General features: G+C 38.9%; 1 protein-coding gene across 1 annotated transcript in view; it reads left to right on the forward strand.

Moving 5' to 3' along the window:
• Window positions 1–1417: 1417 nt before the first annotated feature.
• The window catches only part of LOC114546421 (neuroblast differentiation-associated protein AHNAK-like), a 36170-nt gene continuing 13069 nt past the window's right edge, over window positions 1418–24518 (forward strand). The window contains exons 1-10 of the mRNA XM_028565174.1: window positions 1418–1475; window positions 1746–1783; window positions 1834–1914; window positions 3647–3664; window positions 12415–12568; window positions 12842–12993; window positions 13055–13502; window positions 15171–16109; window positions 16215–16400; window positions 16584–24311. Of these exons, the coding sequence (XP_028420975.1) occupies window positions 1418–1475; window positions 1746–1783; window positions 1834–1914; window positions 3647–3664; window positions 12415–12568; window positions 12842–12993; window positions 13055–13502; window positions 15171–16109; window positions 16215–16400; window positions 16584–24311 (9802 nt within the window). The remainder of the gene's footprint in view (window positions 1476–1745; window positions 1784–1833; window positions 1915–3646; window positions 3665–12414; window positions 12569–12841; window positions 12994–13054; window positions 13503–15170; window positions 16110–16214; window positions 16401–16583; window positions 24312–24518) is intronic.

Genomic DNA, 24518 nt, shown 5'->3' on the forward strand with positions numbered 1-24518 from the left:
ATATATATATATATATATATATATATATATATATATATATATATATATATATATATATAGTTTACTATCACATAAGTCAGGCCGCAAATCATCACGTAGATCCCGTAAATCATCACGTAGATCACTAATTTAGGGCTGTAACTCACTAACTTGCTTCTTAAGCCCATTAACTGAATCCGTTAGTTTACCTAAGTTTACAGAATTACCGAAAATGGTGAAAAATGTTTTCAGAACCCAAAGTAGCCCAAAGTAATGTCTTTGAATAGCTTGTTTAGCCTGTTAGTCTCATTTACAATGATATAAGAGAAAAGCAGCAACATCCTCACATTTTAGAAGCTGGAGCCAGAGAATAATTTCAATTGAATGGTTATAGATATTGTTGTCCATTAGTTTTTTGTTAATCGACATTTCAGCACCATATGAATTGAAGTTGACATTTGTGCAGACGTAAATTACAATATCCAATCACAAGGTAACAATGTAAGACAGACTAACGTAGCATTCTTTTTTTCACTGAGAGGTAACTCACAACCTCAGCAGTTTCATTGCTTTCAGGTTGATTCTTTCGGTATTACCACATTGGCATCTACATGTATTTACAGGTTCCACTGTTTATTTATTTATTTATTTTACATGTGGTCACAGTGCAAACTGGATGTTACTGAGCTATGAACATGCTTATCTTTGTGACTGGATTCACTCTTTCTAGAGGCCAGGATGAATTGCTGTACTTCGACTTGTCAAACACCTGCTTGTCCTGACCTAAACACCAAACTTTATCAACCTCACAGGTCAGCATGTCATGTCATGTACTCAATGTAACATGCTGTTTTAGTTTGATTTCTTTTATGGTTTTCATGCGTTCCCAGCTAAAATCTTCCCTTCCTGTCCACAATGAGCGTCAAATTGAGTCATGGCTCCATGTCAATAAACTGTTTCACCCCCTCCCGTCACTGCTGGAACCAGAAGCTGTCATTGTGATTGTCCTTGTCCGATTAGGCCGATCAATGAGACTGAATGGAAGAGAGAGGAAGAGGAGGAGGAGAAGTAGAAAGGAGAAGAGGGGGAGGGGGGGCAGCTCCTCCCATAATTAAGTTAGCGTGCTGCGCTGGAGGTCTATGTTTACTGGGCAGGCGAGGGAGTTTCCTTCACTCAGCGGACACGTCTGAGCTCAGAGAAGGCAGCAGACAGCTCTCTCACTCTCTCTTCTCTCTCTGGTTATTTCTGCAACTCATCCCTCGCCGCGCTGCGACTAGCGACCTGCACACACACACAGGCTGATCCAGGACGAGCCGTGGGGGGGGGGAGCAACAGCAGCAGCACCACCACCTGCATAACCCTCCACCACCACCCTCCCTCCATCTAAACGGCCCAGGACCTTATCTCTGCTGCTGTCGCTACCACCACCGTTGCCATCATGTGCGACTGTTTCCACCTGGCCTTCCCCAACTGGCACGCCGCCTCCTCGGGGACGGGTGAGCATCGCTCTCTCTGCTCTCTCTGCTCTCTCTGTTCTCTCTGTTCTCTCTGCTCTCTCTCTCTTTTCCCTCTCTCTATGACTTTGTCTGTGCTGTGTTCCCCTGAGAACTTTCCCTGATTCAGCAGCAGAGTTCAGTAGTGCGGTGGAAGAGATTATGTGTGTGTGTGTTTTGGTGACGATGAGCGACAGTGAGTGAGCGTGAGGCGGCTGGTGCTGATGCTGAGTTGTGTCGCTGACCTGCAGTGAGCGCTGGGTGTGTCTGCAGAGTGCAGGGTAGTGTCTGAAGATGTCATCATCGACGATGTCAGGCAGCTCTGCTCTTCTCCTGTTTCACTCCCGCTGTGTGTTTGAAGCAGAGGCTGAAAGGCAAACAGACTCGGTTACTGAGGCAGTTCAGCAAAGCAGAAATAGTGATAGGGGATAACTTCCTGGGGGTAAACATGAAAAAGGCTACTGAAATGTGGGAACATAACCACTCCCCACTTAAAAAAACAAACAGATATAAGGTATAAAGCTGCAGTCTTTATGTGAAAGAGGGACGAGCTACTACCTGTAACCTTGCATCACTTTTATTGTAGTAACCTAAAAAACATTTTTGAAAGTTGCGGATGCTGAAAGATCTAAAAATCTACGCAATGCATATCTTACTGCTTACACTGCTCAGTCTTTCTCTTGGTACATCCCATTTTGAATTTTTCATTATAAACGCAAGGTTGAAGGGAATCAGATAGAAAGTAGTCTGGGAAAATGTATTCTATATTTTTTAATTACATGAAATGGATGTTGATTATCTGCTGACATGATTTAACATCTCTACGACGCAATGTAAACAAACCATATCTAATCACGTATGTGTGCATAGAACATAGTTAGGTAGTTTGTGTGGAACTGATTGCATGCTATATTAGTAATGATGCTTGTCATCTTGAAGTTCTGATGGAAAAAAATGTATGTGTTATTATTTATCACAATGAAAGTTTGAACTGAAATCTGTAAAAAGATATGATTTTAATACACTTTTGCAGACTGGTTTCAAAACATATTTTCTGGAAAAGGTTGCTGTACAGGGGCGTAAATATGGACGGTGCAGGCAGTGCGGTTGAGGCCCGTAGAGGGGGCAGGCCCTCCAAAAGTGTGTTTGGTGGAGAACAGGCCCCCGGGAGTGATTCAGATTGCCACTTCGCCTGTGTTTAAAGAAGAACTCAGGTTAAATTAAAACTGGTGCCATTTGCTATATACGCCCTTGAAAAGACAAACCCATCTCTGTCATATTTTTTTTTTCTGGGGGGGTAAAATTGTCGGTAGAAATCTATAACAAATACGATATATGTGTGTGTGTATATATATATATATATATATATATACTACATAAACTATAAAGAAACACTTTATTAAATAATTCCTTATTTTTTTATATTTTTGTCAATTAGCATACAGATTAGCAATGATCATTGCTGGGTAATATATATGTTGATGTTGTCCAAGGATTTATTCAGTTGTTTGCTTTCAGTGGATGTTTTCCGATACACGTGCAACAACTTTATGTACAAATTAACCTCAAAGGTTTGTGCAGGGTAGGAGTTCTTACCGGGGATGAATAAATCAAACTGTAAAACGAGCCAAAGAAAATCGCTGCGTCACCAACATGACAAGTAGATTAGGCTATATAACGACAGGAGACTCTTAATGGAATTTATAATGTTTCTCACTGAACTGTACCTAGAAGTACCTGGGAGAAAAATACAGTTTGATAAGTGGACATCATTGTATTATATGTCACATCAAAGACATATTGTTGTATATTGTTTTTGCTGATGTTGAGGAAAGGGCTCAGGTTGATGTTTGCTGTAAAAAGGAGGTGAATCTGGTGTCTGGTAAATTATTCTTTTTATAATACTTTGTGTGTTTCTATGTTGCTCCTTTCCATTTCCCACAGTTCTCCTTATTTACCTCTGCAGCTACTTTTAATTAAATCTGCCTGAAGATGGAGAGGTTTGTGTTGCTGTGAGAGGCTCCAGGCAACGCTCAAGGTCAGAGAGAGAGAGAGAGATAAGAGAGAGGGAGAAAGAAAAAGAAAGTGAGAGAAAGACAGAGAGAGATGAGAGAGAGAGAGAGAGAGAGAGAGAGAGAGAGAGAGAGAGAGAGAAAAGTTTAGTTTACTGCTAGGAAGTGAACCAGACAGAGGCTGCTCGGCAGTGGAGCCTAAATCAGCTGATCCTGATCCATTAGGAACCAGTCAGCCTCAGTCACACAGATCCTGCTCTTAAATCAATATCACACCACTTGAATAGTTTATATGTGTAGCTGATGTCACTCAGTGCAGACCGGCTTCAGTAAAAAGATCTGAGCATTTGGTATTGTTTTTAACCTGCTTGGAGCCTCAGGTGGACATTGCTTTTATTTATTTATTTACAGTTCTGACAATGGTTGACCAGCTTGGGTTCTAGGAACTCATATTCAATCAATTTCCATCTGGATTTATATTCTTGTAAGGGAAGACAAGAAACATATTTTAGACTATTATAAGACACTAAGGCCTAGACTAAACGCAGACTAGGGGGACTGGGAGTTACTTGGCATCAGTTGTCAAAAACACAAGTGTATTAAATGAAACTGTGGGTTATCTGGACTCTTTTTACATGGCTGTGGTTGTTGTCAGTTAACAACCTTGGCAGTAATCTGTCAGAACCTTCAATCAACCATATAATCACGATTAAATCTGAGTCACTTGGTGCGCCAGGCATGCCAGGCAAAACAAACATCAAGGAGGGTTTGCAAACTATTTTTTGGTGTAATTGCATGTTGTAGCAATACCGGCAGATTAGGATACGAATTCCAGAGCTGTGATTAACTCTGTGAGGAAACTCGCTGTAAATTGCAGCAGATTGACAAATTGAAGGCATGCGCTTTTGCAGTCTCATGTTCATATAATCCATGCAGAGAATCTAATTCTTTTTTTTTTTTCCTTCACTCAAATCTTATTATAATTTGGATACAAACAAACTGTCATCCAGTAAAAGGATCCTGTGTCTGTCTGTTACACAAAAAAATGAGCAGAATCCATATCTTAGAGCACAAATAATGAACAGCATTACTTTATATTAGTTTAGTAAAGAGGGGAGTTTCAGGGAGCCTTCCAGGTGATTTTCAACAGAAAACACAAACTGGAGCAGAAGGTAGTTACGTAAGAGATGAGCGGAGGAAAATCAACACAATACAGTTAGGCTTTTCTGTCAAGAGTAAATCTACAAAACTGATTTATATTTCTACATATGTCATTTTTTACTTGTAAGATCTTGTGATTTGAATCAATGCCAACACAAGCTTCTATGAGAGGTTCACTGTCACAGCATTGTGTTAGGACAGATGAGTTTAAGTGTCCACATCACTGTTTGCAGTCGCAGTAGTTTATAAGCCTCCTTCTTTGTCCCATCAGCACTGAGGGAGGAGCCACACCCTAATCCAGGGCTGCAGTTGCACCTAAATATGAATCATGCAGGATCTGCACCACAAAAGACTTCAGCATTTCAGTGCTTATACTGTAAATAAGCAAAATATCACCATTAAAGTCAAATTAGAACATCAGGCAGCGGCTTTATGAATATTTACGATATCTAATCGATGATAAGAAAAAACAAGTTAATAGATCTACTATGTGATTTTATTTTTGACAATATTAGTCAGTAGTGAGAGGTGTTATCAGGCCCTCTGCAGCACCCACATGACAAATATTTGAGAAAGGAGTTTCTACATGTGCGGTGCCACTAGTTGGCAGGAATACTGGACATCCGCCTGAATTAACTGGTAAATAACATAAGAAATACATCATCCAGTCCAAGCAGGGCCTGAATCCTTCATAAAGCTCACTGCACACATTGATGCCATGATTCCCTTCTACAGCAGCTGTGTGCTGTAACTGAGACATGGCACATGACAGTTTTCAGCCACTCCGGTTAATTTACAGTAATGAAACTATCTAATTCTGTAGCTGTAAACACACTTTTATACCAGGTTGTGTAAAACAACAACATTTCCTCCGAAACTTGTGGAAAACTTTCTTATGAGATGGTTGGACAGTTGAATGTCAATATCTTCAGAAATACCTCCACGTCTTTCCTTTCTTTTCCACTTAAAAGACCAACCATCATTCAGCAGAGATGGCAAAAGTACTCACTTCCCATACTCAAGTAGAAGTACAGATACTTGTGTTAAACAATATTCTGGTAAAAGTAGAAGTACTGATTTAACTTCTTTACTCAAGTCAAAGTAACAAAGTACAGGCTTGGAAATTTACTTAAAGTATAAAAGTAAAAGTAGCCTTGCAAATGACATTTTTTGTGCAAAACCACCTGGACCACGCTAATGTTACTAGAGTGCAAGCTGAGAAACTTCAGTGGACATGGAAAAAAGGCTCTTCATATGCCATTGCCTACATTTTAAATGGATGCCTGCCAATAGACCTAAAACGTCACATATATGATTATCGTGACAGAGACTGGGACTCCAGGTTAATACGATTCTGACTGAGTAGCAAGATATGAATTCAATTGGGATTGAATATGGCTTCTGGAAAGAAAATAAAGGATAAAATATGAATTACTAAACAGACATTAATTAAGAAGTTCCCCATACTTTTAGAGTTACAATTAACAGACATTCTTGATGCCTACTATGTCAAACATCTCTCTCAGATAAGGCCAAGGATGATTGGGAATGTCTTACTGCTTGTCTGCCGAATCTCTGGGATCTCCGTTTTTCGTCATTTTCAATCATGTTGTCGTCCATACTACTATGTGCTAAAGTTACCGCCATCAAGCCGCTATGATTTGCCGCGAATGAATGCTGCCGAATCTGTCAAGTCACCTTGTAGCGGTGCGTCAAATATTCCCATCCAATTAGACTGAATTTGGTTATTAATAATAACGGTAACTCCACTGAAATGATTTGAAACTAAAGTAACGAGCCAATTTTGTAAAATGTAAGGAGTAGAAAGTACCGATATTCGTGTTAAAAATGTAAGGAGTAAAAGTAAAAAGTCGGCACAAAAATAAATAGTAAAGTAAAAATATCTGAAAAATCTACTAACAAAATATTGGTACTTTGCTTTGGGCTGAATGCTAATATCAGCTGGCTAACATGCTCACATTGACAATGATAAAATGATGCTTTGTGCATGGGTGTGTAAATGAGTTGCAAAATTTTTGTTTAACCAAAGGTTACAAGGTTTTGAGATTAAGGTCGTTTTAATTGTTCCATTTGTAGTTCTTTTGTTATTTTAGTAAAGTAATTAAACAGTCAAAAATGGAGGAGTTGTTTAAGATGGTCTTCCTCCTCATTAATGAATCAAGAAAGCTTAGCAGGGAGTGATATCAATTAATGAGAAATGAATGTAAATATACGGTTATTTTAAGGGATATATGGTGCAATGTCTGTAAACCAAAGTCAACATGAGGACTTAATTCAGTTTGGGATTGAAAGAAGTTCAGGCAAGGTATGACTGCAACCTAAAAGTGTCCCGCCTCCTTTGTCCATCTGAGACTGAACAAATCACTTTTGCCACTTTGGCAGTCACACTCGCACCAGGAATGTTTAAGGGCAGTTTATTTTCACGAGTTAAAGAAAATAACAGCAGCAGGTAGGTGAGTTCTTTGGTTCCACATAATGAGAGGTTTTTGTTTTTGTGACTCCTTTGGGATGAGAAGGTTGGTGCAGGCAGCTGTAGAGACTTCATTATTGTATTTCACAACACGTCTAGACTGTGGTGCGTTCGGAGTTCACAGTGTGAATCTACTTTTCTGTCAGATATATGTTCTCTGATGTTATTTCTGATCCTGTGGTGTCAGGCCAATGTATGTCTACAATGACAGTGCAGGTTGTGTTTCAGGCATATTTTCAGTATCAGAGCTATAATGTCATCTGATAGCTCCTTGAACTCTCTTGAATTATCAACCTTGAGGCAGCAACACACCCTGAAACAGTAGGAGGTTGTTATACAATTAGTCTTTTGCCTTAACAGTCTTCTAACACACTTACACAGGCAGTCAGAGCTCTTCACATGACATACATTAGAGCAGTGGGTGTCTATGTGGTGGTTTGTTGAGAAACTATGCTGCTGCAGTATTGCAAAATTGTTGTGTCACTTTTTAAAAATGCGTTTTAAATAAATATTTAATCCCAAAAAGTTCTGCATCAAATACTTACCAAAAGAGTTTGAAAAGTTTGTTTTCAAATTAATTCACAGAATGTTTGCTATTTTAATACATACAGTTTTGAGACAGAGTTTTGACAGCAATAAATATAAAAAGCTCTTAAATTACTGATAAAATGCTGATTATATCGCAAGCATATTTTTTTCCCTCTAGTAAATTACTTTTTGTGTAACCCTCACTCACTGGCTTCTTATTATTGACATGCTGAGCATACACATGAATATCCAAGCTGTTAGTAACGCTGCATAAGTATTTAGAATTTGTATTTGATGTTTTTTATATTGTTTTTGTTTTAATTGGTCACTGATTAACTTTAATTTTGTAAATGCTTTTGGGAACTCCGTTACTGTGAAAGAATTGAACTACAACTCTTTCTATCCAGCACTGCATGTTATGAGACTTGATGCAAACATTATACATTTTCCTTCAATTTCCTGATTTGAGTTGAGGAGTTTAGTACTTCAGTAAGACTTACAAAGACATCAGTCTTAGTCCGACACCTTATCAGCTGTCCCTCGATACAAAAAGATTAATCAGATGCTTAAAGACCAAAAACATTATTTTATCTGTAAATAATTTGATTCTCCATGTGGAGTGCAACAACATTTATTCAGTATTTATTCCGACAGCATAACATCCGCTAATTGATGGCCTTTTGATGATATGAATTTATTAGCTAATGAGGTTTATAAACCTCAGAAAATGTTTAGCAACACTATTCATCAAGCCTTGATTTAGGCAAACTTTTATATTTGGGAATTTGCTATTTTCTAGCTTAAACAAAAACTACATCCCTAACATCTACTAACAAATGGACTACATCCCTTGGTAGGAATCCTGTTACAATGGCGTAAAGGGGGGGGGGGGGGCACGTTTAAAATGGATTCAAATCAAGTAGAGGTTAGGCATCAGAGCAGGTAATAATAATAATAATGTGAGTAACCATATTCATTTGGAGTCAGACTTTCCCTTTTGGCAGCCTTGAGGGGCTGTGCTGGGAGTCTTATCTGTGGATCAATACAGTGGATCACTTAACAGACGAAGGAGACAGCGTGTCCCTGGGGGAATTATTGCCAGGAAGAACTCTAAATAGGATCATCATCAGCTCCAGTGTCTCTCTGAGCCTCAAAACAACTTTCAGGAGTCAGACTGGGTGAAAGTTTCAGTTTACTGCCTAAAATATAGAAATGCTGATAAACACAAGTGCTGAACTTTTGTTTATTTTTGTGTATTTACATTTTCTGCAAATTCTGTGTTGCATTCCGCTTGATAATTTTTTACAGTGTTCTCTTCATACTTATATAATTTACTACAATAAATCAAGTAATTACATACTTAATATTGTTTAAAAAAAGCTCTACTATTTACTAAAATACTATTATAAAAAGCAGTCGTCAAACCAGATGTTGTTTTGGTATTTATGTTTTGTCTATTTCTGTGTTTTCTTGTGAACAGCTGGTCGAAGGCTGAGAGCACCAGAGCCTGGTACAGAGGACGATTCAGTGAGTGACTTCACTGTGACAGTAAAATTTATATTTTATATTATGTCTGTCTGTTTGATTTCTTCATCAGTCACTAAAGGTTTCAGTCTCAATCAACAGAAAAACAGTATGTTAAAACTGAAAACATGTTATACACATATATATACTAGGGATGTCCCGATCAATTGTCTTTACCTAGTCTGATACGACACTTCTGTGTGTCTGAAACATTCAAATAACAGCTGTAGCCTTCTAAATTTGGCACAGCTTTCCACCCAGTTAATGCAACTTTGGCATAACAAGTTGTTATCACACAATTTGTGAGCCATGTTCTCTGCAGGCGCAGCTACATGATTGTTTTTCAGATGGCTAAAGAACAGAATAAGATGAAAAGTAGTCTGACTAAAAGTGACTCCACAGTCATGATAGCTCTTGAAGAAATGATACAACTGTTTGGGTAAAATGACCATGTGACTGTTTTGATGCTGACTGACCTTGTGTCCACGCAGACATGTGATGAGCCATCTCAGTTCACAGAGAGAGAGAGACCGCGCCCTCAAGGATCGTCTCCCGTCGAGGAGTATCCTGAAAGTGAAAAATACACCGACAGTGACAAAGAGGTACAGAGCATCAAGACACCACTATGTTACACAGACCAAACAAACCAGCTTACAGGGAGAAATCAGGTCAAGGCAATAAATCAGAGAATGTGTTTACATGCTCTTCAATAACCTGGATATGCACTAAAATATAAAAATGATTAAGAAACCAGGTTTCTCCAACAAATATCACTGACTTTCTCTCAACTGGTTAATTAAATACTTGTAAGCCCACTGGGTCATTCAATAGTCTATTTGGGATTCAACAGTCTATGTTTGTTTAGGCCGTAAACAAATGAAGTTAGAAAAAGAAGCTTGTGAGCAAAAGAAGCAAGCTTGTGTATTCGGCTCATTAATGCTAACACATACTGTAACTATTGGTGTCCTGAAATCAAATTTTAAGAAGCATCTGTAATGACTATAACAAAGTGAAACTGATTGGATTGTATCAGTGTCTGGTCCACATGAAACTCTGCTCACACACGCAAATTCTACTATTAGTTTATAATAATGGTAACTATACAAAAGTCACTAGAAATGTCCCATTGTATTCTTGAATACCCCAAACTGTGTTTTATTGAATGCTCTTTACTAAATGTATATAGGGCCCACCCACTGGGGACAATTAAAACATACGTCGCGATTACTGTCACGTCGTAATCACAATGTGTACACATGGTGGTGTAAACAGATGTATGTGTAATTAAGCTTGGTATCTTGCTGTGTTTGGCTGCTACCTTAAAAACTAAAACTTTGATAGAGGAAAACGTTTTGTTGCTGGCTCTTTTGCTTTCTTCACAAGCTTAAAGCAGCTGCAGCCTCAGAGGAAACATGGAGCTGGGCAGTGGAGGGGATTTTCTGATGCCTGAACTGTTCCATCAATTTAATAATTTGTTCTCCCAAATTAAGGTGTTATTAAATTATCACCTTTCATCCATTTATTATTTCCCCATCACTCTCACAATGGAGAGCTTGTATGTCGTACAAACTTCATTTATTTTGATCTTGGCTCTGTATTTGTGCCCAGTCAACACAGTGTGGTGTAAGATGGACTCTCTGTTTTTGTTGTTGCATATATAATATTAATTCAGACTCTAGCTAGCTACTGCCATGTATGAATGCATGTCTACAGTGTATTACACGGTGGCTGACAGGGGCAAACGCCCTGCAATTTAAGAAAACACATGCAAATAGACCAAACACAAGCAAATTAAGAAAACATCTACATTAATTTGACAAAGCAGAATTTAGTAAACACGCTGCAAATACACACAACACAACCAAATACATAAACACGATGCAAAATGAAAAGCACACAAACCCCGAAAACAAATGCAACAGAAAAACGCTGCATCCAGTTTACACAACGGAGGCGAGGTTATGTCAGAGAGAGTGGATCATTTTCCTTCAAGTGTTCTACTTTTCAGTAACATATATGGGCTAACTAGTGTTAGCTAACAAGCTCTTGTAGAAGTCAGTCTCTTAACACGGTAGCTATGTTAACCTGTTGCTCTTTTATAATACTTAAAAAAAAAAAGACTAGGGCCAAAAATGAACCTGCATGTTTTTTTTGTCGCCTCTTTGCTACACATTTCTTCCCGTTTCCAAAACAAACCTCTCTCAATTCAGTTCAATTTTTTCAATTCAAGGGGCTTTATTTGGCATGAAGATTTCAATAAAAAAAGCATCAGACAAAACACAATAAACAGTTATATGAAAATGTACACAATATTAGGATGGGTTTATATCATTTTATAAGAATTATCTGTAGGGCTGGGCGATATGGAGAAAATCAATTATCACGATATCGATACCGCAATGATATTGTAGTGTTGACTATTGGTGCTTTCACAAAATATTTACACAATGAGATTTTTGATAAATAATCATCAGAAAATTTGGATATAATGACTAAGTGGGTAAAGGCAAATAATAAAACTGGTAAGTTAAGAAAATGAAATAACTTTACTGTAATGCAGCCTTTAAAACCAGGAAAAGACAACACTTATGCCATATTACGATATCCAAAATCTAAGACGATATCTAGTCTCATATCACGATATCGATATAATATCGATATATTGCCAAGCTCTAATTGTCTGGCAAATATAAAAACAAGTTATTAAGCCATATGAAATTGATAATGAATCTCTCTCTCTCTCTCTTTTATTTATGTATTTGGTGTTGTTGTGTGTATTTGCAGCGTGTTTGCTAAATGCTGCGCATGTGTTGTCAAATTTATGAAGATGTTTTCTTAATTAGCTTGTGTTTGGTCTATTCTACGTTTTCCCCTGTCGGCCACCGTAGTATAAACCTTCCCTCTCAGTACAAAAACTTTTAAAGCGTGTTGATGAAATATACGTCACCTTTTCTGTTTGAATAAGGTGGAAACTCTTTTTTTTTTTTTGTGAAGCAGAGCATGACCCACACCACAAAAGTGGGAGTGGAAAGAAAATTAAAAAGTCTGGGCTTGGGTCCATGTTTGAAAAACGCTCAACTCCAAAGATGAGTAAACTCAAGGTGAGACATTCCCACCTTCTCCTCTCTGTACTATATATGTGAATCCCTTTAGGCTTTGTTGCAGCAGAAAACAGCACAGCTAAAGGTAAAATTATTTTTTCCTGTCTATTTTAATGTGTTGGCAGGAGGTTCACAGCCCTGAGTCTGGACTGATAGTGAAAACAGCCAAAGATGGATGTGCAGAGGGTCTTGTTTATGGTGGAGGGGGGAAAGAGGGAATATTCATTAAAGAAGTGGTACCAGAGTCACCTGCCTCAAAAAGTCTGAAACTAAAAGAAGGTAAACTAGCAGCTGGAAATGATTAACAATTATAGTGAAATTTCTTTCCGAAGCTACTAACTGATACATTGGTACTTTTACATATTTTGTTTAGGTTTTCAAATACCATTACAAATGTATACTACTAACACACACACAAGTTGCAAAGTCTAATGACTAATCATACTGTATGTGTTATTTTCATGTTTATTGATATAATTACCCTTTATCAGACAGACCCTGAAAGCCTTCTTATCTGTGTGCTTCTGAAATATTTTGCTCTTGTTTACGCAGGTGATCAGATTCTGAGCGCCACTGTATATTTTGACAACGTGTCATATGAGGATGCCATTCAGATTCTGGAGCACGCTCAGGCTTACAGAGTGAAGCTCTGCTTGAAACGCAAACCAGACATCACAGACACTGAAACAGCCATTGAATCTGACGTCATCCCTGTAACTATTTTCAAGTTGTCAGACTCTTTGTGATTTCAAAAAAGCATTGAAGATAAAACTGACATTTCATATTTCTGTTGCTCAACAGGAGGAAGACGTCTATGATCCAGAAATGAGGGAGCAAGGAAAAACCAAAAGGCGTGGTGATGCCCGCTTTTCATGGCCTAAGTTTCCCTCCTTTGGAAAAGGAAAGAAGTCCCGCTTTACAAGGTCTCACAGCACCTCAGAGGCTGATGAGCAAAGAAAGCTTGAGCTTAGCCCCACCACAAGTGACACAGAGTCACCTATAAAATCTCAAGATGCTCTCAAAGGCAAGAAGAAACATAAAATAAAGCTCTCTGTTCTAACAAAGAGAGGCCGCATAAGTTCATCTGAAGACCAGGACACAGACGCACCAACATCTGCGCAGATGGTTTCACCTGAGTGCCTTGAAAGCCCCTCAGGAGAAACACCTCAAATCTATGCGACAGAGGATCTGAAAGTAGTGGAAGACTTAAGACGTGAGCAAAATTATCAAAAACTGACTGAACCTCAAACTGTTCAACACAAGGTGGAACTCATCACTATAGATAGCACTTTGAAAACAGAAGATCTAACCGTGGCTCTGGCAGGTCAAGGTAGCCCCTCTGGTATCAAGTCCCCTGATGGCAAGAAAAAGAAGAAAGAGCGGTCTGAATTAAAAATGAAAATTTTGGGAAAGGATAAATCACACAAGAAAGATGCAAAAGCAAAATCGTCACCAAAAAGGCTGAAAACTCTGGGGGCAAGTATTGAAATAGCAGACCAACCTGGAAATGAAAAATCAGATGTCATCCCAAGTTTTAAGTCACAAACAAAAATACAGGGGGATCAACTTGAACTTAATGCCAATACCCAAATAATCAGCAGTGAGAGTTCAAGGGTAATCTCAGCCAAATCAGGGACAACACAGATGGAAATGAGTGTACCAAAGGTGGAACTTGAAATATCTGATGTTGCATTGATACGCCAATCTCCACAGAAGGGTGAAGAAAAAACAAAGAAAGGCAAGGACGTTAAACAAAAACCAGAAACAAAGACAGGTCCAACATTCAAACTGCCTAAAATAGGCTTTAGTGACATGGCCACTGAGGAAACAATCCCAAAAATGAATGTCAATTTTGAAGAATGTACACCTAAAATTGAGCAGTTTACAACTGAGGGTACAGAAGTGAAAGAAGATCCTTATGAGCGACTGTCAAAAAGCAGTCTTTCCAAAACAGAACTTCCTAAACGTGAAGACATTGTGATTCCAGGTATGGAGGACATGTCTAGGAGGACCACAGCCAAAGGAATTAAAGAGCCTAAAGCTGTTTTTACAGGACATTATGAAGACATTCAAGCTGAAACTGTACAACTGCCATTTGATGTTGACAGTGTGAAAGAGGCTGTTTCAAAATTGCCTGGATTTAAGCTGCCTAAGGTTGACATGAGTGGAGTGCCTATTCCTGAAGAAATTACTGTAATAGATGCAAATGCACAAAGAATATCAGTGAAAACACCCACTAAAACAAAACATGATGCACACTTCAGTAAGTTAGACATAACTGCCTCTCCAGAAATCTCAAAGACAAAAGTCAAACTACCAAAGATCACATCTGCTGATTTAACCTCAGAGGAGCTTTTAATGGAGAGCAAAGTAGATTTAAAAAAACCTGAAAAGGAATACAAAACTGAGCCAAAACAAAGCGACAAAGAACATATTATAATACCTGGAAAAGAAAGTGTTCAAGTAGCCGCCATTTTTCAGACACAAGAAACACAAGGCACAGAGGGCATTAAATCGGAATATGAATCCGCAATAACACTCAAATCAAGGAAGGCAAAGATAACAATGACAAGCTTTGGGATTGCAAAACCAGACATAAGAATCCCTGACATTGGAATTGCCTTGCCAAAACAAAAGCATAAAGGTGACAATGTAAAAGGAGAAAGGACTATATTTCTCGAAGACGAAGACATGTCAAGGACTGAAACAAGGAACAAGATTGGAGAAGTCGTATCAGAGGTCAAAATACCAGAAATTGAAAGCATTGAATACATTGATTCAGTAGATGGTTCACCAGACAAAAAGGATGGTGGCGTTGGTTTGACAGGTTTTGGTGTTAATCTTGATGCTGCAAGCCCAAAGTCTGACATCTCCTTTCCAGAGATCAGAGGTGAAGTAAAAGGTGTTGAATACAAAGAGCACACATTCAAACTGCCTGAATTTGGAGCAGTGACTGAGAACATCAGTATAAATGTCCCTGATGCAGAAAAGGATAAAAACATTGATGGGGCAGATATAAGAACACTTGAAAGAGAGGGAAAAAGTGGCAAGTTTAAAATGCCAACTCTCAGCATCTCTATGCCAAAGGTTAAAGGACCTGAAATTGATTTAAGCCTATCAGAAAAAGATGTAGAGCTCACATTACCAGAAGAAAAAGCTGAGGTTGACCTCCCAGACATTCCTGAGGTTGAGGTTACTCTTGGAAATGTAGATGTTTCTATTCCAAAGAAAATGATGGATGTCAAAAAGCCTGAACTGAATGTCAAACCTTGGCAGACTGTAGGTGAACTTGAGGGACAAGGAAGCAAGTTCAAGGAGCCCAAGTTTGGAATTAAAATGCCTAAATTAAAAGGACCTGAATTTGATTTAAGCTTATCAAAGAAAGATGTAGATGTCAGACTACCAGAGGTTAAATCTGAAGTCAAACTCCCAGAGACCCCTAAAATTGATGCCAGTTTTGGAAAAGCAGAGGTTTTGATTCCAGAAGCAAAGGTGGAAGTTAAAAAACCTGAGGTGAAAATCAAACCTTTGCACACTGACGTTGAACTTGAAAGACAAGGAGGCAAGTTCCAAATGCCAAAGTTTGGAATCATGATGCCAAAAGTAAAAGGACCTGAAATTGATTTGAGCTTATCAAAGAAAGGCGTAGGTGTCACACTACCAGAGGCTAAAGCTGAAGTCAAACTCCCAGAAGCCCCAGAGATTGATGCGACTCTTGGAAAGATAAATGTTTCCATTCCAAAGCAAAAGATGGAAGTTGAAAAACCTGAATTGGAAATCAAACCTCTGAGGACTGAAGGGGAACTTGATGGACAAGGAGGCAAGCTTAAAATGCCAAAACTTGGTGTAAAAATGCCAAAAATTAAAGGGCCTGAATTTAATTTAAGCTTATCAAATAAAGATGTAGATGTCCCATTACCTGAAGCTAAAGCAGAGGTCAAACCTCCTGATGTTGAACAAACAGAACATGGAATTAAAGTAGATGTCAAAGCTCCAGAGACTGCAGTTTACCAACAGGATGTTGAAGGATCATCATCAAAATTTAAGATGCCGACATTTAAACTACCAACATTTGGAGTTGGTACTCCAAATGTCTCTGTGGAAGCACATGATATGGACAAAGACATTAAAGCTGACATTAATAAGCATGTGGTTAATATTGAAGCACCCAGCATTGACGTTAAGGGTCCTTCAATTGATACAAAGGCTATAGGAACTGATCATGAGGGGATAGGAAGCAAGTTTAAAATGCCACATCTTGGATTCTCTATGCCTAAAGTCAAAGGACCTCAACTTAATATAAGTTCATCAAAGAAAGATGTAGATGTCACACTACCAGAGGCCGGTGCTGAAGTCAAACTCCCAGAAACCCCTAAAACTGATGCCAGTCTTGGAAAAGCAGAAGTTTTGTTTCAAGAGGCAAAGATGGAAGTTAAAAAACCTGAAGTGAAAATCAAACCTTTGCACACTGATGTTGAATTTGAAGGACAAGGAGACACATTTCAAATGCCAAAGTTTGGAATCACAATGCCAAAGGTAAAAGGACCTGAAATTCACTTTAGCTTATCAAAGAAAGATGTAGATTTGACACTACCAGAAGCCAAAGCTGATGTAAAAGTCCCTGAAGTTGAACTAAACGAACCCTCTGCTAAAGTGGAAATTAAAGCTCCTGAAATAAAAGTTACAGAAAAAGATACAGAAGGATCACCATCGAAATTTAAGATGCCGACATTCAAACTACCAAAATTTGGAGTTGGTACTCCAGACATTTCTGTAGAAGTATCTGATATGGACAAAGATGTCAAAACCGATGGAGCTGATATTAAAATTCCTGAAGACGCTCTTGCAGTTGACATTGCAGCACCCAGCATTGACATTGAAGGCCCATCAATAGATATTAAAACTACAGGAACTGAACATGAAGGAAAGGGAAGCAAGTTCAAACTGCCAAGTCTCGGTTTTTCTGGACCTCAAATCAAACGGCCTGACATTGATTTAAGCCTATCAAAGAAAGATGTAGATGGGACTTTACCAGTAGCTAAAGCTGATGTCAAATTCCCTGACGTTCACACTGAAGCACCCAGCATTGACATTGAGGGCCTATCAACAGATAGGAAAACTACAGGAATTGAAGAGGATGGGAAAGGAAGCTTTAAAATGCCACATCTTAGTTTCTCCATGCCAAAAGTCAAGGGACCTAACATGGATTTTAGCCTTTCAAACAAAGACGTAGATGTCAAATTAACAGAGACAAAACCTGATGTCAAACTTCCAGAGGTTGATCTTGGAAAAGTGGATGTTTCAATTCCAGAGGCTAAGATGGAGGTTAAAAAACCTGAAGTGGAAAAACAGTTCATGCAGACTAAAGGTGAGCTTGATGGAAAGGGAGAAAAGTTCGAAATGCCAAAGTTTGGAATCAAAATGCCAAAATTAAAAGAGCCAGAATTTGACTTGAGCTTAACAAAGAGAGATATTGATATCCCACTACCAGAGACAAAGGTTGAGGTCAAACACACAGATGCCCCTAAAATTGATGTCAGTCTTGGAAAAGCAGAAGTTTTGATTCCAGAGGCTAAGGCCAAAGTTGAAGAAGCAGAGCTGGACGTTAAACCTTTGCAGACAGAAGTTAAAGGACAAGGAAGCGAGTTGAAAATGCCAAAGTTTGGAATGTCCATGCCACAGGTAAAAGGACCTGAATTTCATCTTGGCTTATCAAAGAAAGATATAGATGTCAGAATACCAGAAGCAAAAGCAGATGTCAACTTCCCTGATATTGAACTAAAAAAACCTTCTGCCGAAGTAGAAATGAAAGCTCCTGTGATTGAGGTTTTAGCTAAAGATACAGAAGGATCACCTTCAAAATTCAAAATGCCAAATCTCAGTTTCTCTATGCCTAAAGTAAAAGGGCCTGATGTAGATGTAAGCTTATCAAAGAAAGACACAGATATCACATTACCAGGGACTAAAGCTGAGATCAAACTCCCAGAGACCCCTAAAATTGATGCCAGTCTTGGAAAAGCAGAGGTTTTGATTACAGAGGCAAAGATGGAGGATAGAAAAACTGAAATGGAAATAAAACCTTTGCAAACTGGCATTGACATTGAAGGACATGGAGGCAAGTTTCAAATGCCAAAGTTTGGAATCAAAATGCCAAAAGTAAAAGGACCTGAAATTGATTTAAGCTTCCCCAAGAAAGATGTAGATGTAACACTACCAGAGGCTAAAGCTGATGTTGAACTCCCAGAAGCTTCTAAAATTGCTGTGGATATGAAACCATCAGAGTGTGAAGCAGAAATTGATGGACAAGGAGGCAAGTTCAAAATACCAAAGTTTGGAATCTCAATGCATAAAGTGAAAGGACCTGATTTTGATTCCAGCTTATCAAAGAAAGATGCAGACATCACACTCCCAGAGGCCAAAGCCGAAGTCAATCTCCCCGATGTTGAACTCAAAGAACCTTCTGCTAAAGTGGAAATTAAAGCTCCTGATATTGAAACTCAATTAAGCAGTGTGAAAGGATCACCATCAAAATTTAAATTGCCAACATTCAAATTCCCAAAATTTGGAGCTGCCACTCCAAATGTCAGCGCTAAACTACCTGATATAGACACAGAAATCAAAATTGATGGAGCTGACATGCACATATCTGTGCCACACACAGATGTTGATGTACCAGAAGTTAAAGCAGAGGTCCATCTGCCAGAGGTTGAAGTCAAAAAGCCTTCAGGCAGTGTTGTGATAGAGCAACAGCAAGGTGTTGAGGTTGATGCCAAACTGAAAAAAACAAGGTTTTCACTGCCCAGATTTTCTTTTTCAAAACCAAGTGTTAAGTCCCCAGAAGTTGATGCCAGACTTCAGGATGCAAAAGTTGCAATTCCAGAGGGAAAGGTGGAAGTGAATGTTTTGATTCCAGAGGCTAAGGCCAAAGTTGAAGAAGCTGAGCTGGATGTTAAACCTTTGCAGACAGAAGTTAAAGGACAAGGAAGCGAGTTGAAAATGCCAAAGTTTGGAATGTCCATGCCAAAGGTAAAAGGACCTGAATTTCATCTTGGCTTATCAAAGAAAGATATAGATGTCAGAATACCAGAAGCAAAAGCAGATGTCAACTTCCCTGATGTTGAACTAAAACAACCTTCTGCCGAAGTAGAAATGAAAGCTCCTGTGATTGAGGTTTTAGCTAAAGATACAGAAGGATCACCTTCAAAATTCAAAATGCCAAATTTCAGTTTCTCTATGCCTAAAGTAAAAGGGCCTGATGTAGATGTAAGCTTATCAAAGAAAGACACAGATATCACACTACCAGGGACTAAAGCTGAGCTCAAACTCCCAGAGACCCCTAAAATTGATGCCAGTCTTGGAAAAGCAGAGATTTTGATTCCAGAGGAAAGGGTGGAGGTTAAAAAACCTGAAGTGAAAATCAAACCTTTGCACACTGACGTTGAACTTGAAGGACACAGAGGCAAGTTTCAAATGCCAAAGTTTGGAATCAAAATGCCAAAAGTAAAAGGACCTGAAATTGATTTAAGCTTCCCCAAGAATGATGTAGATGTAACACTACCAGAGGCTAAAGCTGATGTTGAACTCCCAGAAGCTTCTAAAATTGCTGTGGATATGAAACCATCAGAGTGTGAAGCAGAAATTGATGGGCAAGGAGGCAAGTTCAAAATGCCAAAGTTTGGAATCTCAATGCCAAAAGTGAAAGGACCTGAAATTGATTTCAGCTTATCAAAGAAAGATGTAGACCTCACACTACCAGACGCCAAAGCTGAAGTCAATCTCCCTGATGTTGAACTCAAAGAACCTTCTGCTGAAGTGGAAATTAAAGCTCCTGATATTGAAGCTCAATTAAGCAGTGTAAAAGGATCACCATCAAAATTTCAACTGCCAACATTCAAATTTCCTAAATTTGGAATTGCAACTCCAAATGTCAGCACTGAACTACCTAATATAGACACAGAAATCAAAATTGATGGAGCTGACATGCACATATCTGTGCCACACACAGATGTTGATGTACCAGAAGTTAAAGCAGAGGTCCATCTGCCAGAGGTTGAAGTCAAAAAACCTTCAGGAAGTGTTGTGATAGAGCAACAGCAAGGTGTTGAGGTTGATGCCAAACTGAAAAAAACAAGGTTTTCACTGCCCAGATTTTCTTTTTCAAAACCAAGTGTTAAGTCCCCAGAAGTTGATGCCAGTCTTCAGGATGCAAAAGTGGCAATTCCAGAGGGAAAGGTGGAAGTGAATGTTTTGATTCCAGAGGCTAAGGCCAAAGTTGAAGAAGCTGAGCTGGACGTTAAACCTTTGCAGACAGAAGTTAAAGGACAAGGAAGCGAGTTCAAAATGCCAAAGTTTGGAATGTCCATGCCAAAGGTAAAAGGACCTGAATTTCATCTTGGCTTATCAAAGAAAGATATAGATGTCAGAATACCAGAAGCAAAAGCAGATGTCAACTTCCCTGATGTTGAACTAAAACAACCTTCTGCCGAAGTAGAAATGAAAGCTCCTGTGATTGAGGTTTCAGCTAAAGATACAGAAGGATCACCTTCAAAATTCAAAATGCCAAATTTCAGTTTCTCTCTGCCTAAAGTAAAAGGGCCTGATGTAGATGTAGGTTTATCAGAGAAAGACACAGATATCACACTACCAGGGACTAAAGCTGAGCTCAAACTCCCAGAGACCCCTAAAATTGATGCCAGTCTTGGAAAAGCAGAGGTTTTGATTCCAGAGGAAAGGGTGGAGGTTAAAAAACCTGAAGTGAAAATCAAACCTTTGCACACTGATGTTGAACTTGAAGGACACAGAGGCAAGTTTCAAATGCCAAAGTTTGGAATCAAAATGCCAAAAGTAAAAGGACCTGAAATTGATTTAAGCTTCCCCAAGAAAGATGTAGATGTAACACTACCAGAGGCTAAAGCTGATGTTGAACTCCAAGAAGCTTCTAAAATTGCTGTGGATATGAAACCATCAGAGTGTGAAGCAGAAATTGATGGGCAAGGAGGCAAGTTCAAAATGCCAAAGTTTGGAATCTCAATGCCAAAAATGAAAGGACCTGAAATTGATTTCAGCTTATCAAAGAAAGATGTAGACCTCACACTACCAGACGCCAAAGCTGAAGTCAATCTCCCTGATGTTGAACTCAAAGAACCTTCTGCTGAAGTGGAAATTAAAGCTCCTGATATTGAAGCTCAATTAAGCAGTGTAAAAGGATCACCATCAAAATTTCAACTGCCAACATTCAAATTTCCTAAATTTGGAATTGCAACTCCAAATGTCAGCACTGAACTACCTAATATAGACACAGAAATCAAAATTGATGGAGCTGACATGCACATATCTGTGCCACACACAGATGTTGATGTACCAGAAGTTAAAGCAGAGGTCCATCTGCCAGAGGTTGAAGTCAAAAAACCTTCAGGCAGTGTTGTGATAGAGCAACAGCAAGGTGTTGAGGTTGATGCCAAACTGAAAAAAACAAGGTTTTCACTGCCCAGATTTTCTTTTTCAAAACCAAGTGTTAAGTCCCCAGAAGTTGATGCCAGTCTTCAGGATGCAAAAGTTGCAATTCCAGAGGGAAAGGTGGAAGTGAATGTTTTGATTCCAGAGGCTAAGGCCAAAGTTGAAGAAGCTGAGCTGGACGTTAAACCTTTGCAGACAGAAGTTAAAGGAGAAGGAAGCGAGTTGAAAATGCCAAAGTTTGGAATGTCCATGCCAAAGGTAAAGGGACCTGAATTTCATCTTGGCTTATCAAAGAAAGATATAGATGTCAGAATACCAGAAGCAAAAGCAGATGTCAACTTCCCTGATGTTGAACTAAAACAATCTTCTGCCGAAGTAGAAATGAAAGCTCCTGTGATTGAGGTTTTAGCTAAAGATACAGAAGGATCACCTTCAAAATTCAAAATGCCAAATCTCAGTTTCTCTATGCCTAAAGTAAAAGGGCCTGATGTAGATGTAAGCTTATCAAAGAAAGACACAGATATCACATTACCAGGGACTAAAGCTGAGCTCAAACTCCCAGAGACCCCTAAAATTGATGCCAGTCTTGGAAAAGCAGAGGTTTTGATTCCAGAGGAAAGGCTGGAGGTTAAAAAACCTGAAGTGAAAATCAAACCTTTGCACACTGACGTTGAACTTGAAGGACACAGAGGCAAGTTTCAAATGCCAAAGTTTGGAATCAAAATGCCAAAAGTAAAAGGACCTGAAATTGATTTAAGCTTCCCCAAGAAAGATGTAGATGCAACACTACCAGAGGCTAAAGCTGATGTTGAACTCCCAGAAGCTTCTAAAATTGCTGTGGATATGAAACCATCAGAGTGTGAAGCAGAAATTGATGGGCAAGGAGGCAAGTTCAAAATGCCAAAGTTTGGAATCTCAATGCCAAAAGTGAAAGGACCTGAAATTGATTTCAGCTTATCAAAGAAAGATGTAGACTTCACACTACCAGACACCAAAGCTGAAGTCAATCTCCCTGATGTTGAACTCAAAGAACCTTCTGCTAAAGTGGAAATTAAAGCTCCTGATACTGAAGCTCAATTAAGCAGTGTAAAAGGATCACCATCAAAATTTCAATTGCCAACATTCAAATTTCCTAAATTTGGAGCTGCAACTCCAAATGTCAGCACTGAACTACCTGATATAGACACAGAAATCAAAATTGATGGAGCTGACATGCACATGTCTGTGCCACACACAGATGTTGATGTACCAGAAGTTAAAGCAGAGGTCCATCTGCCAGAGGTTGAAGTCAAAAAGCCTTCAGGCAGTGTTGTGATAGAGCAACAGCAAGGTGTTGAGGTTGATGCCAAACTGAAAAAAACAAGGTTTTCACTGCCCAGATTTTCTTTTTCAAAAACAAGTGTTAAGGTCACAGAAGTTGATGCCAGTCTTCAGGATGCAAATGTTGCAATTCCAGAAGGAGAGGTGGAAGTGAAAGGAACGGAAGTGGATATGAAACTACCAGACTATGAAGCAGAAGTTGACGGGCAAGGAAGTAGGTTTAAAATGCCAAAGTTTGCCATCTCAATGCCAAAGATTAAAGGGCCTGAAATTGATTTGAGCTTATCAAAGAAAGATGTAGATGTCACACTTCCAGAAGCCAAAGCTGAAGTTCAACTTTCAGATGTCAAAATAAAACAACCTGCAGTGGAAATTAAAGCTCCTGAGATTGAAGCTCATACAGGTAATACTGAAGGATCACCGTCAAAACTTAAAATGCCAACATTCACATTACCCATATTTGGAGCTGCTACTCCAAAGGTCATTGAGGAAGTACCTGATGTGGACAAAGATATTAAAATTGAGGGAGCTAAAGTGGATGTCACTGCACCCAGCATTGACACTGAAGGCCTATCTGTAGATGTGAAAGCTAAAGGAAGTGAATTTGAAGGATCAGGAAGCAAGTTTAAAATGCCAAAGTTTGGCATCTCAATGCCCAAGGTAAAAGGGCCTGAAATTGATTTAAGTTTATCAAAGAAAGATGTAGATGTCCCATTACCAGAAGCTAAAGCTAAAATCGAACTTCCCAATGTTGCAGTCAAAGAGTCTGAAGTGGAAATTAAATCTCCTGAGATAAAGGTTGCAGCAAAGGGTTCAGAAGGATCACCATCAAAATTTAAAATGCCGACATTCAAATTACCAAAATTTGGAGTTGGTACTCCAAGTGCCACCGTAGATGTGCCCGATACAGACAGAGACGTCAAAACCAATGGAGCTGACATTAAAATTCCTGAAGAGGTTCTTGCAGTTGACATTGCAGCACCCAGCATTGACACTGAAGGCCCATCAATAGATATTAAAACTACAGGAACTGAACATGAAGGAAAAGGAAGCATGTTTAAACTGCCAAGTCTTGGTTTTTCTGGGCCTCAAATCAAACGGCCTGACATTGATTTAGACTTATCAAAGATAGTTGTAGATGTGACTCTACCAGAAGCCAAAGCTGGAGTCAAACTCCCTCATGTTGAAGTAAAAGAATCTTCTGCCAAAGTAGAAATCAAAGCTCCTGGAATTGATGTTCAGACAAGTAATGTTGAAGGATCACCATCCAAATTAAAAATGCCAACACTCACATTACCCAAAGAGTCTGATGGTTCAATTTCAGTCTCACAGGCACCAATGATAGAGGGTGATGGCAAATTGAGAAAGACAAGCTGGACATTGCCAAGATTTTCATTTTCAAAAACAAACGTTAAAGCCTCTGAGGCTGATGTCAACCTTGATGTCCCAAAAG

This window comes from Perca flavescens, chromosome 20, assembly GCF_004354835.1.
Source record: "Perca flavescens isolate YP-PL-M2 chromosome 20, PFLA_1.0, whole genome shotgun sequence".
NCBI lineage: Eukaryota > Metazoa > Chordata > Actinopteri > Perciformes > Percidae > Perca > Perca flavescens.